At 41.5% G+C, this 15,495-nt stretch overlaps 1 protein-coding gene across 3 annotated transcripts in view; it reads right to left on the bottom strand.

Moving 5' to 3' along the window:
• ttll7 (tubulin tyrosine ligase-like family, member 7) overlaps positions 1-15,495 on the bottom strand; it is a 67,594-nt gene that overhangs the window by 24,829 nt on the left and 27,270 nt on the right. For all 3 annotated transcript variants that reach the window (XM_028586944.1, XM_028586945.1, XM_028586946.1), the window contains 4 exons: positions 8,826-8,920; positions 6,171-6,318; positions 4,625-4,698; positions 1,678-1,813 (listed from right to left, as the gene is read on the bottom strand). In XM_028586944.1, coding sequence (XP_028442745.1) covers positions 1,678-1,813; positions 4,625-4,698; positions 6,171-6,318; positions 8,826-8,920 — 453 coding nt within the window. The remainder of the gene's footprint in view (positions 1-1,677; positions 1,814-4,624; positions 4,699-6,170; positions 6,319-8,825; positions 8,921-15,495) is intronic.

The following is a 15,495-nucleotide window of genomic DNA, read 5'->3' as shown; positions in this document are numbered from 1 at the left end:
ACGTTTTATTCTTCCCTGGCATGCTAAATAAATCATATTCAAATTCAGAAACGTCCTTACTTTACCATACATTTCCAAGATCTCTCAGAAGTAATTATTATAGTATGTCCCTTAATGAGGACAGTCCAGTTGTCACTCATGATCATGTTAAGATAGCAAACTCTAGAGTGTCCTTTGTTCGTATTATCTCTCCCACTTCCTACTTTGAACGAGAGCCATATCTTTGTGTTGACTAAATTAAACTAACCTCGGCCTGCTGTACGACTCTGTTTGATCTTTGATTGACATCTCTATTAAAAATATCTGCAGATTTCCCTTTTGAAAGGACACAATAACGTTCTGAAAAACATACTGCGAGGAGCTAGAGGCTGTTGAGGTAGGTTAGTTTCTTCAAAAGCTGCAATAGTTGCATATGACATCTCCTCCCAATGCTTTCATATGAATTTGTAACGTCAATACTACTGCCAAAAATATCCATATTCAGTACTCACTGTTATTATTCAGTGGCCAAAAGCAGTACATTTTCTGTGTTTCAATATCCCACAATGCCTTACTCTGTCTTTTTGATGAATTGATTAGTTCTTTCTGAATATATAACCAGAATTGAAAACAGAAAATGTCCTCTGTTGCTTTTTTTTTTTGTACTTGACTCAAATCATCCAAAGTGTGTTTATAATAGGAGTCTGTGACAAGTATTTCACAAAAAACAAAAGTGACAAAAAGACTAACAGCATCTCAGTCATTTACTATGACTATATTTCTCATCCTTCTCATCACCATTTAAACACTACACATTCCCTCTCTCCTCCTGTCTCCAGTATAGTTGTGTATAGTAGTGTGGTATGGAAATCAACTTCTCTTCTTTGCAAAGTCTCTACATACCTTCACCTTCAAGGTTTAGCTGAAGCTACATTCCTCCTGGTAACAGAGAGGCCTTGGCATTTACATGCTGTAATGACTTCTACCCCTGCACAAACACACGTATGTCTTAGTACATGGCCAAACAAGTTTGTGTGTGCATGTGGGCGTGTAACCTCATATATATGTTGAAATGTGTATTCCTGAATCTTAATGAATAAATAATTAACCTGTAGGGAAGTACACTCAAATACGTGGGCAGCAACTGTAATCAACTTTGAAACGTCTTCACAACTAACTTTGACGGAAAGAAAGAAATTAGACAGGAAGATACAGAACGAGGACAGGGGAAACTGAAGAGTGTCTAACTGTAAAGAAACAAAAATTACATTGTTTTGAGGGATTTGATTTGCTTTTAAAAGCTCATGTACATTGTATAATAAATATTTGTAGAGAGACGGAATGAATGACAGTGGGAAAGCGAGGCGGATAGAGAAGAAGAAGGACATTCTGTCAGACGTTCTAACAAATCTGAAGGACTGCGGCACACTTTCCGCATTATTTGCACATCCTTTCTTGTCTCTGTGGGCTGAATCTTGATAGAAATGTGTGCGTGTGTTTCTTTTCTTTGGCATTTGCTTGTCCACAAGTGTCTGTATATTGTGGGTCTCTGCAGGTTTCTGTGTTTGTGTGTATGTGTGTGTGTGTGTGTGTGTGTGTGTGTGTGTGTGTGTGTGTGTGTGTGTGTGTGTGTGTGTGTGTGTGTGTGTGTGTGTGTGTGTGTGTGCGCGCCTGACAGTCTGCCACTGACGTACGTGCCTTCATTCGTTTCAGAGGATTATTCATTTCCTTTTGAAGTGAGGCAGCTCGCCCGGCAAGGAAGGTCTGAAAGGCGGCTGAGAGCAGGCTTTCATACTTCTCCAACAGCAACTTGTCGTCTGGGGGGTAAATACGCCTGTAGGCCGCAAAGACACCAAGAGAAGAAGAGTGAGGAGTGGAGAAAAAATAGCGAAGGAGGGTCATCAGTGCAGGAGAAAGGGGGTGAGAAGGGTGAGAGAAGAAATTATGAAATAGAGGAAAAAGGACAAACAGAGGTTGGGTTCACAAAGAAGCGAGTGGGAGTGATAGGGTGGAAAGAAAGAAAGAGAAGAATGGTATTGGGGTTCAGCAAAAGAGGGAAACAAAGTGAGAGGAAGAGCAGTGACAGAATTGGGAGGAAGGGAGCCGTAACAGATAAAAGGCAGAAAAAGACGAAAGGTAAGAAAAGTGTGGAGCAAGAGGGTTGTTAAAAAGATATAAAGATAAAGAACAGGAGCAAGAAAGAAATAGATAAGGAATACAAAGATCAGGAGAAGGAGAGATTGTTGAAAGAAGAGGGAGGAGTGGATGGAGTGAGACGCAGAGAGGTCGAGGCACAGCAGGTGAGAATGGTAGATGGATGGAAAAGAGAGCACACAGGGGAAACAGGTGGGGAGAATTATAAGTATTTCAATGAGAGGTGTGAAATGATGGAGAGACAAAAGAAAGGTGAGTGGCAGGATCGAAGGAGCAAGGAGAAAAGACAGACAGAAACAAAGCAATATTAATGGAGACCTTGAGTCAAGAAACTATACAAACTTCAATCCAGTCTTTTCACATGCGTAATGCATTACAGTAATGCACAACTACTTCTCACACACACACACACACACGCACACACACACACACACACACACACACCCCTCATTGAGATGTGCACTTACATTTGTCGCTGTCTTCACTAATGTGCCTATTTACACCTTCTGCATACTTTTGCTTAATTTTAACAGTGCTCAGTGTTTATGTTAGGCCTAAAGGGATTAGGGAAATGTATAAACCTCTGCCTCATAATACATCTCCAGATTGGCTTTTTGAATCAACAGGGAGTTAAAGTACAGACCTCCTTTTTTAAACACAAAGATATAATTAATGTTTATGCAGCAGCATTACATTTTCTATCAGCTTCTAAATATTGGTTACTACTGAGCTATTCACACATATCAGCCTCTCAGTTGTAGATTTTAGTGAAAGTACAATGCCAAGTAAAGTTTAACAACCATTACCATTAAAACTTTCACTGCACCCCATCTGCTATTTAACAACTTTATGCAGAGATGCTGTTCTGGGTACATCATTTCCATATTGTTGAGAAGTTGACCCAATTCTATGCATTTCTTTAGTTACTGCAGTTCAAATCAAGCAACTACTTAATGTTGAGAGACCTGCGATGAATCAATCACTGTATTACCTTCCCTTGGCACTATCCTATATGAGATTTCGTAGCTGCCATACTTTTTAACCACCTTTCAAGGTACATGGATCAGATTCTTTTCTTCCTCTTGAGAGACACTCTGAGAAATGTGGAAAAACATATCTTCATGACAGGGGGATAAACTGAATTGAACTGATAATATATGAAAAGAGCCAGAACTTGTCAATCCCCACAGAGCAACATAAATCACTTGACTGAAAAGCAAAAGGTCAACACTTTAATAGTGGGTGTTAACTGCTCCCTCTTTTTGGCACTTTCCATCGCTGAACATATGGACATTTTATTTGAGGGTGACCCTGCAATATTCTTTAAATATAATTTTAATGCTGAGGCGTATTTTCCTCCCACATGTTCTCAATTGGGCTGTGGAAAAAACGTAATATTCATGTTTTATTTACATCAGTTTAAACTACCTTTGTTTTGGTCAACAGTTTCTCTCAAGCTTCCCGATTCCAACTGTGTAAACGATGTTAAATGAACAACAACAATGGCATCAACCAGCTGGGTTTCCCTCTGATGCCACAGGGTCCTGGCTTGTCTGTAAGTGATGCAAGTTTCATCTAATAGCCAAATGTAAGTAAGTTCATTACCCGAACTCATAATGAGAAGCAGTGTGTTAATCAGACTCCAGTGCTGCGCCGGGACACCATTTGAATGCTAAGAGGTCTTTATTAGGGGTGCTCCAGACAGACCTCAGCCTGATTGATTGACTGTCTGGCTGCGTGTCTGAAAAGAGGAAGGAGGTGACAGCACTTCATGCAGGCTGGGATCAGTATTCTGTCTAGTCATTCAGTCAAGTGATGAGTCAATAAGTCACTTACACTTGGGAAGACAGCAAGAAGGGCACGTGTGTGTGTGTGTGTGTGTGTGTGTGTGTGTGTGTGTGTGTGTGTGTGTGTGTGTGTGTGTGTGTGTGTGTGTGTGTGTGTGTGTGTGTGTGTGTGTGTGTGTGTGTCGGTGCGCGTGCGTGGATAAGAGGCAAATCAAAACTTGGTGTTGCTGAGTCATGCTCTAAGGTGGATCTGCTCCATCCGTGAGGTGACTATTAAAAATTGACACGCTCAATGTTTTCCAAAGTCCCATCTGGAGTTAGAGGAGAAAAGAGTAGAGGTATGGGGGCAAGGAGCTGGAGAATGGCTGGGCAAAGTATACATGCTAATTTGAATTTCCGAAATGCTGAATATATTGTGAACAGAGGAGAGTAACAATTTGAACCTGGACATTACACACAACCTTGCATTTCCTTTCTCCCTTTCTATTTTACATATTCTCTCAGTCTTAATTTTTCCACCTCACGCTCTTTAAACATAAGGTGTTCTCTTTTGTTTGTTCTTCCTGAAGAAGCATTATTTACTCTCCTCAGAGTGTAGCGCTCTGCAGATGACCCCATAAATGTAAGTGGAGCTGGTATTGGTATAGTGGGTGGAGTTCCTGGAAAGAGAGCCCCATCTCCCCGGCTGTTTGCCTCTTCCTTACCTGTAGTTCCCCAGATGTTGCTTTTCATGCTCATCCCTGGAGATCTGCTTGCGGACCTGTGCCAGTCGCTCTTTCTAGAAATAGGAGAAAACAAGAAAAATGACAAAATCTCTCAGGTGAAAGTCACTGCCACCCTCACCTTATCTTCTATTAAGAATGGAGAAAGAATAAAGTCTTAAGGAGGGGAGAAAGATGAGGAAAATGTAGTCTCACCCAACAATACCTCATAATTAAAAGGCATTTTTCCATCTACCCTCTTATTGATATGTGAAGAAGGTATAATTGTGGAGCTCAGTTGGCCAATTTAGCATAAAGCAGAGAGGAGGGGTTCACTCCACTACTGGCACTGCAGTATCATTAAGCTCTGAGCAATATGTGCCTTCAATAGACCTGAACCTGGTCTTGCACTTCAGCCATAACAGCACTCGAACATGAGGTAGTCCCCTTTTTGAAATCTCTGCCTCTGCTCAATCTTTCCTTATTCCCACTGATTACTGCCGTGGCTGATCAAAACGCTAATCAAAGAGGATGGGAGGCGTAAAGTACTAGTAGCTGCCACTTTTTCCCATATATATATATGAGAAAAGCTCCCCCGACTCCTTCATTTCAAGGAGAAAATAATTAAATGGTATGCTTGTCTCAGAAAACTTTGACTGTGACATAAAGTAAGTAGTAAGTGAAACTGAGTTACTGCTCAGGCTTTTCTTCTCGTTTCAATCCTGAGGAAATTGTATAGCACAAACACAAATGTATCGTTTGTTTGTTTACTGAAGTGAACACGTCCTAGCCTGACAAGCCAGACCCACATCAAGATATTGGGTCTGGAAACTCACCATTGACGGGGCTCAATCCGAGGGGCGGGATAAACGGTTGTCTTTCAAATTCCCTCTGCACGCAATAGGATAGCGCTACAACCAGGCACAGCAACGAAGAAGGTAGTGAAGCTAGTTGATAGATTAAACTTTTGCCGTATCCGGTCGGCAAAACTCTGAACACATCTTCCTTTTTTAAGGATGTTTTCAGTGCCGTTGTTTTCTCAAAGAAAAGCTTTGACCAGCGTTTGGTTTTTCCAGCTCGCAAGTCAACGGAGAGTGCCTAGACCCCCATAGACTAAACACGTCCTATAAAAATAAGAATTTAAAATTTTTGTTTTTTACTAACTGATTGATGTGTTTTTCAAATGTCTCTGATGTGCACCTGTCCCTGAATAGCTGAAGCCGAGCCACCTTTTGTGCTAATTTTGGTGTGGCCTGAAGAGCTTAAAATGTGTCTCGTAAGTTATGATCAGGACATATGACTGTACAGCCATTGTTTTAGTTCCCAGGCTGGTTTTGAAAGTCTGGGTAGGGAAATGAATGAGTTTCGCTCTAAACTCCATTGACCATAGTCAAGATGCATCACCTTGCACAAGTGCTTAGCATCCCAGATGCTCCACTGCAGTTGGTCAGTTATAAATGTGAAGCACAGTATTGCTCAGCACACTTTTCGTAGTTAATAATAGGGTTTAAAGCAAATGGTATGGTTTATTATTTTGTTTGTGCCTTACCAGCTCTTCCCTCCTACGCTCCAGTGTATGACGTTGTTTCTCCCAGTCTGAGGAAGCAGCTGAGAGTTTCTTCATGGAGCCGTGGCCATAGAGCCGTCGCTGAGCCTCTGCCTTTTGCTGGGCCAGGTTGCGTTTCTTATCACTGGCTCTGGATCAACATAGAACAAGTAGAGTCAAAAGGAAAGGAAAGAGTGCAGCACCATTCAAGTACATTATCAAAGAATACAAAGTGTTGCAGTGCATTTTGGGGGTTTTCCCACAGAAGCTCTAACAACTGTTTGTTAATTTTTGATTATCTTTCTTTCACATGTTTAGTTGCTGTTGACAAATAAATGCACTATGACTGAAATCCTGTTGTCTTAAAGTGCTCATATTATGCTTTTTTTCTTTTTCCCTTTACTTTATTGTGTTATCTTTTTTGTACATGTTGTAAGTTTACAAAGTGAAAAAGCCCAAAGTCCACTCCAAAGGGGACTTACCATCTTCCAGAGAAAACACTGTTCACAAACTGCTCCCAACAGTTCAATTGTAGTCGAGCCTTTATTTCCGAGACAAACGTGCGTCACTTTGTAACACATGTTATGTTGCTCGCTTAGCTGCTAGCGTGGCACGCCCTCATACTCTGCTTCTGACTGGCTAGTAGTCCTTACCTAGCTGCATGTGCAACTCCCAACAAAGATGGAATAGAAGTGAGATGCCTCACTCTGTAGCTAAAACAGAGAGCTCAACACACAGGGTGAAAAGAAAACAAAAATATGGTGTTTTTGAAAATTAAACCATGTAAACCTATTCTGGTACGACCTCTAAATAAAATCATGAACCAGAAAATGAGCATAATGTGAGCACTTCAAACCATTGAAGCGCTCCTTTCTCATTTCAATTTCGTAGCCGCATACTGTAATAGTTCTTTCAGAATACACAAGACTTGTTTTATGACTACATACGTCTCAGTTAAGAACAGATGTTATCTGCAGAAAAAGGTTTTCACGAATGCTGTAAACAATGATGAAATATTGACAGCATGCAAGTCTGATGGACTGACCTGAATTTGCCTTTTCACATCATTGTGGTAGTTAAAAAAATCCCTCACAAAGCATTCAACAATACAGTAATAAAGATATAGCCGAGACACAAACAAAGTGACAACCACAGGATGAACAGGACCAGACAGTTATTTCTGAACAAGTGGTCCATTGCGGTCTGAAGAAAGGGCAATTCATTTTAGTCAATCGCTGGCCCTTTAAATTGGATATTGAGTGCTGTTGGGGGGCTGAGGTTTATCAATGTCCATGCCCGGCCGGGTCTGAATTGATCCCACGTTGATACAGTTGGTGTCTGAGCAGAGTTGAGAGCCGACCCTACCTCTACACACCACCAACCCCTCCCTTTTGGGAAGCAAAGCCATTACTATATAAGGAAAAAGTGAGCGAAGTAGAACAAAGCCCTCATTCACTCCAGCATGAACATAAGCAGTTTGTCCAGGGGGAAGAGCTCCCTGCCGCCTTTCAAGGCTCTTACGATTTATTTGTCATGAAATAATCAAATCTCCCCTTTTAATCTGTGGGAACACAGCAAAAAACAGCCATGAAACAAATCATTTTGATAAGAGATTTGCTTGTTTCGACTAAAGCTGAGCGGGAGGATGGAGTGAGTTTTTATGTGGGATAGCTGCACCATTCACCATACTTGCCCAAACTAGATCTATGGTGCTGCATGTAATTGATCCTTTGATTGGTGCGTGTGTGTGTGTGTGTGTGTGTGTGTGTGTGTGTGTGTGTGTGTGTGTGTGTGTGTGTGTGTGTGTGTGTGTGTGTGTGTGTGTGTGTGTGTGTGCTGCAGTTGTGCATGCGTGTGCCTAGTAGAGTTGAGACTATATTTAGAGCAGTAAGAGGAGGGCAAGCACAAAGAGAGAAAGAGAAAAAGAGAGCAGAGATCCAGAGGTCTGGTGTACGATGATCAATCAGTGGACAGGCTCACAGTAGCCAGGGGACAGAAAAGCATGCCAGCATACACACACACACACACACACACACACACACACACACACACACACACACACACACACACACTACATATACAAAAAATACATTACACAACAAGAATGACAGTATGTGTAACCTAGACAGGCAAACAAATACAACCGCAAAGCAAAGTAAAAACACAACACAGGAAGCTAATGTAAATATACAGAGCAGGGTAAACAATGTAGACTCTGAAATACAGATAGCAGAACTAACTGTTAGCCTGTTCCTATCACACACACACACACACACACACAGTTTGTCTAATTGAAGGGTGCGCAAAGCGCACAGTAGAAGCATAGCTCTGTACATCGGCCATTATCTGTCTTTCTATCCACCACAGCACCAACACACAAATTTACTTAGAAGAGCAATTTTTTGTCCACAGCTCAAACCTTTTAGTTATGACAAAACAAGATGAGGGCTGAATTGTGCCGTGCATCAAAGCAATTCCAAAGCTGCCAAATAAAGAAACTGAAAGAATTGATCGAAATCTTTAAACATTCAGGGCCCTGTAAAGCAAAATTTGACGTGAGTTTTGCTTGCCTTTGTTCATGAAGCTTAATGGGCCCCTAGATGCAATGTATGTGTGTCTTTCTGCGAGTGTGTGTATGTCCGTGGTGGAGAACAGTACCGAATGTTGAGGAGTTTAAGAGCATTGAGCAGCACCCCTTTCTTCACGTCGTAATCAATCTTCTGATCGGTCCCAAAGCTCGGAGCTCGATTGATCTGCCAGAGAGGAGAGAAGAGCAGAGAAACATTCAAAGAATATTCTGTTTTTTTTTTCCTACTTCATCTATTTTTTTTCTTTCTTCTCAATTCAGCAGACAGAAATGCTATGCAATTACAGGAGTGGATTTAGGGCATCTTTGGAAAAAAGAGATCGGTTTCCATAAGAAGGAGAGAAGAGGGGAGAAAGAGATGGAAAGGGATAGTTTTTTCACTTTGAAGGACACTTTGGAACTCTTGGCCTTTGCCTGAGCATAAATCCTGTCTGACACTGATGTGTGTATGCTTGTGCATAAGAAGAGCCTATGTGTGTATGAGTGCAGGAACAGATTGTGTAGGTTAAACTGTCACTAGATTAGTGACCCTGCCCTTTTCAGCCAACCACAGCAAGCAGTCCATGACTCTGTAACTTAAGTATGCCAGTCACTGCAAGACCTATCGGTACCACTGCCACCAATAATCAGCTCAATCCCATCATATACAATCAAGAGCGCTCAGAGAGAGTCAACTGAGCGAGAACAGAATAAGCCACCTGTGATTTGAGGTACAAAAGCCAGTATCACCCAGGGAAAAATTCAAGAGCAGCTTACCTTTCTTAACAGAACAATTTCCAGCACCAGTGCAAGGTATTCAGATATCAATTGTCATACCCGACACAACAAATCATTTCTACCCTTTAACTCTTTGTTATGTTCCCTCTGTCTCTCTGCCAAGGTAAAAAAAAAAAAAAAAAAAAAAAGAGATTGTGAGAGACAACAAAAGGACCAACAAATGGAGAGAGGCGCAGAGGGAGGGTGAATGAACTGGCAATCGTGATTGGAATGGTGTCTTCCTATGAGGTGACTTCAAATGACAATGCAACAGATGCCCACCGAAAGGCTGGCTCGGTGAATACACCTTGATTGTTGAGATAAGTCAGGTCTACTCCTATTGTTATTTTTTCATGTGGGAACACCAGTAACATTGATGTTGGTAACATTTGATGTCATTAGATATGTCATACCATCAATAAATATGTATTCTTTTTAATTAGAACATTTGTGTTATTATTGTTAAAAAGATGTATGGAAATGTATACTGTACAGTGTACAAAGACGTAGGGGTTATTATCAGGTGGAAACGAACCATTGTTAACTTAGCCACACTGAATGAAACATGCCGTCTCTCACTTTTTAGTCTGTGGAGCTGACTACTCACGTACTATGACCCAACATGGCTTTATCCGTTGGTGAAAATCAAAGAATATTTTCAACTAAAATAAAAATCACTGCTAACGGTGCTGGAAGTGTAGCTGGAAATGCATCCTTCCCAGTAGCCTTAATCTGCAGTCGGAGTGAGTATTTGTGTCAGAACCATTTGTCCTCTTCCTATCTTCCTTTTATCAGTTGGATACAGTTGAATTCATGAAAGCAGCACAGCAGCCAATTACAAATCCAGATTTCAGTAATGGAGCAACACTGAGCCAATCAGAGGTTTTAGAGCACATTATGGATCCATTCTATCCACCATTTAGAATCTTGGGTTCAAAATAGTGAAAGAGACCAATGAGAAAACATGTTGGTGTGCAACATTAGGCCATTTCAAACCATAAAGATATTTGGGCTGAAAATCAGCGACAAAACCTGAAAGCTCTCTACAGAAACGTGTGAAGCGTTTCAAAGGTTGCGGGGGTAGCACTCAGAAACTCCGTACCTCTTTCTCTTCCCTTCTTCTAAACTAGCCATTACTAATCCTGACACAAAGATGCTTTCTGCTGTGTGGCAGGTTTGGGAACAATGCTGTAAGATAATATTTACATCACAACCAGGCTCCAAGGAACTGAGCAAGCAAGAGCATTGACTGTGTTGCCAGTGGTGGGGCAGGTAGCCCAAAAAAGATTGGTAACTACTGAAAGATTGTCCATTTGGATCACGAGCCAGCTCTAAAAAAAGCAAACATAAATCTGGGCAGACTTAAGTGAATCAGTAAAGCTTAGGGTTGGGTACTGAAATGCTGTGCCAATAGGACACCGGTTCCGACGTAAATGGTAGTAACGAGACCGAATAAGAACGAAAATTTCGGTGCCTCATTTCGGTGCCTGACTTTTTTTTTTTTTTTTTTTTCAGAAGCATCGCTGCACGGGACGCTACGTTACCGTTAGCTAGTAGCTGGATTAAACACAATGGTTAAATGTTAAACACAATGTTTTTGTCGTTTACCAGCAATTTACTGGTAAAATAAGTCATAAGTTATTGTTATTACATTATTAATTGATCATTTAATTTTGACCATATGGCCTTACCAATAAACAAGCCATTCTTTAATGTCGCCAACTGTTGTTTTGTGCTATTTTTTTATATTTGATATTATATACATTATAAATATATTATACATATTTCAGTTCAGGTACTGGTTCAGGCACCGGCTCCGTTTTAAAAGTAAAAGTTTTAGCACCGGTATCGGTTACAACGGCTACATTCACTCAGTCAGACACCTAAACCCAAAACTCCCTTGATATGAAAATGGTTTTACAAGGAGGAGCTGATCAAAGTTGAATAAGAGCATGCAAGGATATGAAAAAATATCCCAAACTGTAGCTGTCTATGTTAACCTGAAGCAAATGTATAAGCTTTTCTGACCCTGTTGGGCCATCACTGCCCAAGTCTCTTCCACTAGTTCAGAGGACAGATGCACAAATACCACAAGTGAGCCACTAAATCTGTTTCAACATGACATAAGTTTGTATAGGCGGGCCTTCGTGCTCACACCCACATGTGCGTTTTTCTACACAGCAGCCATTTATCAGAAGGAGGGGGGTGGGTGATGAATGTCTTCCAGTGCAAAGAGGAAAAAAGGAACAGGGACCCGATCCAACTCTTTCACTCAATAGATTGAAGTCTACAATACATTCCTCTGTGTGCTGAGAAGGACAGAGCTCCACTTCAACCTGCAGTACCTTACCTAAGGAAACAGCACAAAAGAAAAAGAGGGACAAGGTCTGTTTTCATTTAAAGCACTCCCTGATATGACAGCCACAATGAAAAGAGTATGGCTTTAGAGCGCCGTAGCCTATAGGTAACAGCCAGACTGGCAGTGATCCTGGCGACGGTTGTCTCGTTACTTGTCTTCATTTCTTAGTTTGATTTTTGGTGTCAAGCTGTCACAGAGTAGACTGGCATTGCAGCACTCGCTGTCTCTCTTTGCTCTCCCTCAATCTTTCGTCTCTCCCCTTCTTCTATCCGTCTTCGCCTGTCGCACTCTTCTTCTGGTTAGTTTCTCTCCCCACTCTGTTTCTTTCTGTCTCTCAACCCGTTTTCTGTTTACACACATCATCCCCCCCTTCCACTTGCTAGCCCTCACTCTCTGGTCATTACCTCTCTTATTCATTTCTTTCTCTGTGTTTCTGTGTTCTCCTTTCCCTCCCTGGCAGAGGAAGTTGGACCAGTCTGGTCCTAATGAACCCCTGCAGGCTCCCAAAACCCCCACTCTGATTTCCTTAAGTGACTCTGGCAGGGTCTTAAAGGAGCCCTTGGTTGCTCCAAGACGCATTCAATAAAAATGTCAGATGAAAAGATAAGAAACTCCTTTTTACTCATGTTCTTATTTGGTTCTGCATCAGCATTTTATCAATGTAGCCCGAATGTGCATGTAGGAAAAGAACATATCGGTCTTTAATTTTTCACAGGACAGGTTTATTTTCATCTGGTCACCCAGTTAAGCATACAAAGATCGAGGGTGAGCTGTAAATCATTAACATACCCTGTACAGGACATGTAACTCTTTTATTTTCTTCACCTGGAGGTGTGGTTCTGAGACACATAAGTAACCTGCCAGTGTTTATAAAGGCAAATAAAGCATGTGGAGGAGGAGGGGGGGACTATGTTTTCCATGTAGTTTGAATTTTCTATGAACTGCAAGCCTGTCTACTGATCTTTATTGCAGGCCCTAAAGTACAACCAGAGAGGTAGAAGTGCAACTAGCGAATGTAATATTTCTAATTTGATTTCATATAGTTCATTAATTTCCAAGTGGGGAATTGTCTTTACCCTCTGGTTTGGATGCAGGGTCAGTATCATAATGCCTGGCCCCTGTGGGGGTGTATCGCTCAAGGATAAGTAATGGCCATACAGCAAAATCATACCCTAACAATAACATTATAATTAACATAGCCATGGGTCATTCTGCACAACTAGAGATATTAACTTAATCCCAGTTCATACTATAGAATGAATGGTTCAGATTCCAACTCTGTCTAACAATTTGTTGTTATCGTTTCAATTATGAATAAACCCAGTACAAACAAAATCCTTACAATTATCATATGACTCACATTGTTGAAAATGTTGTGGCATCAAACAGTTTGCGCCTGTGGCTTCTGATGTGTCACACCGACCCTAATAACATAGCAACACCAATGGATCAACAACAATCAGCTGCTTTCTTTCCACAACAAATTGCTTCCCCCCTTCCACATCTATTCTGTGTCTGGAATACTCGTCAAACAAGTGCAAGGGCTGCATCGTAATTAATCAGTTCAGAAAAACGACCCCTTCTTATTATTCCTGGCAAAGTGTAAACAACCCTTGCTTTGACAAGCCTCCCATTCTGCCCCGCACACTCGAGGGTATCGGCACAGTTCAACCGCTGTCAGAATGGAGTGTTTGTTGCTGCACAATGGTGGAATGAGAAAGCGAGGCGGAGAGGGAGAGCATGAGTAGCAGAGCGACAGAAAGACAGATAGCTGGCCGCCATGTTAAGTCGCTCTCTTGTTTCAGCCGTCTTATCAATCACTGTTTTGTTCTTTTTGTGGTGTTTTTAGTGATCCAGTCAGACACCGGGAAATTCTAGCTGAGCAAGCTGAGCTGCTGGTAAAGGTCCTGGGAGTGAGCGGGCCAACGCTTAGCTTAGCCACCAGTCAGCCTGACCTGCCTGGCTGGCTGGCTGGCAGGGTGCAGGGAGTGTTGCTTTTCTCCTTGTTTTTTTTTTTTTTTTTTTGAAGACACACAGAGATACAATCTGACACAGCCAGAAAAAAGCAAAAGGTGCTCCGGGTGCACAAAAAGGTAGAAGTGGACATAGTTATGCAGCCTCACACACAAACATGCGTGAATATATCAACAAAACAAACCTCAGGTCCGAGACTGTCAGTCATAAATATGCAAGAGTATCTATTTCTTCCTTTACAGTCTCTGACACGCTCAACCACACACACTACAGTTCCATATGTCACTCATAAACATGCAATATATATTTTCCCTCTCAATGACATGCATGCACACAAATACAGAGACACACACACAGTCGCTGATGCTGCCATACATGCCTGATGATAAATGACTAAATGTTGTGGGGTGTTTTCAACTGCCCCACATACGAGGCCTGTGCGCTTCTAATTTGATACTTATTCCATGAAATAGTCATGTTGGGGGAAAATGGATGTGGATAGAGACAGACAGTCCCATAAATCATTCTAATTATTCTTTAATAAACCTCTTATAAGCCAAAGAGTGGCTCGTAGGTAACTACTGCCACCTAGAGTTCACAGGGAGAAAAGCGCCCCCACAGAGCTAAGGAAGACATCCATGGACATTTAAATAAGAATGAATCCCACTAAGTGCCAAAGATTAATCAAAGGCAAAAGGAGAATGAAAGGTGGAAGGATGCAAGAGACTCTGAAAGATAATTGAGTATATCAAACTGTATGTATTCTTCTCATTCATCATTTTTCACCCTAGAAAATTCAATCATAAGGGGATGAAAATTATTTGGAGAGCACAGGTAGCAAGAAAATTCCTCCTTAATCACCCTGAATACACAATAATTTTCGACTCGGCTGTTGTAGGGGTAACACTTCTCAAATTTCTGAAAGGCAGGCTAACCTCAAAATCCTTCTTCTAAAACTCAGAGGAAAACAGCTACGCTTTGAAAGGCTACGCTTTACACTTTTATGGAAAGCTATAAGAATGTAAAATTTGCACATATGAAATAGAATTTAAATTAAGAGTTTTCAGGCACTATTTTTTTCCACACATGAAATTTACAGTATTTTCAGTAGTTGTAATTAATTTGCAGTCTCTGTATGTGTTGGGGATGTGAGAGAGAAAAAATATCCTTTATTTGTCCTTAAATAGGTGTATGTGTTTGTTTCTATGTGTATGTGTGTATTGTGGCATCTGTTTACACTTGCCAGGGCAGACTGCTCCTCACAAACACACCCCAACACACACACACACACACACACACACACACACACTTGCACTCAAAAGAAAAGGAAGTCTGGATTATGTTGACTCTGAGGGATGGATAGGCAAACCAAACTCATCTTGAAACAATCGGGGACAGAGCACAAAAAGAGAGGAAAGCTGCAGGAAGTGGTGAAGGAAGGGAGAGGAGGGGTGAAGAATCACCACCCTTAGGGGAGCAGTCCAGCTGCAGTCTGTTGGTCTGTTGTCATAATGCCCATTCACACACACAAACACAAACACACTGAGACACAAACAAACCAGTGCTACGGTTGACCTAACCATGCCCGCCTCATTAGCTGCCAATCACTCTGCACAAGCCGCCCTGAATGGGGGGCAAGAGGGGAAGAAAGG

Source organism: Perca flavescens, chromosome 9 (assembly GCF_004354835.1).
Source record: "Perca flavescens isolate YP-PL-M2 chromosome 9, PFLA_1.0, whole genome shotgun sequence".
NCBI lineage: Eukaryota > Metazoa > Chordata > Actinopteri > Perciformes > Percidae > Perca > Perca flavescens.
The sequence above is the reverse complement of the archived record's forward strand: the minus strand, read 5'-3'. Positions and strand labels throughout refer to the sequence as shown.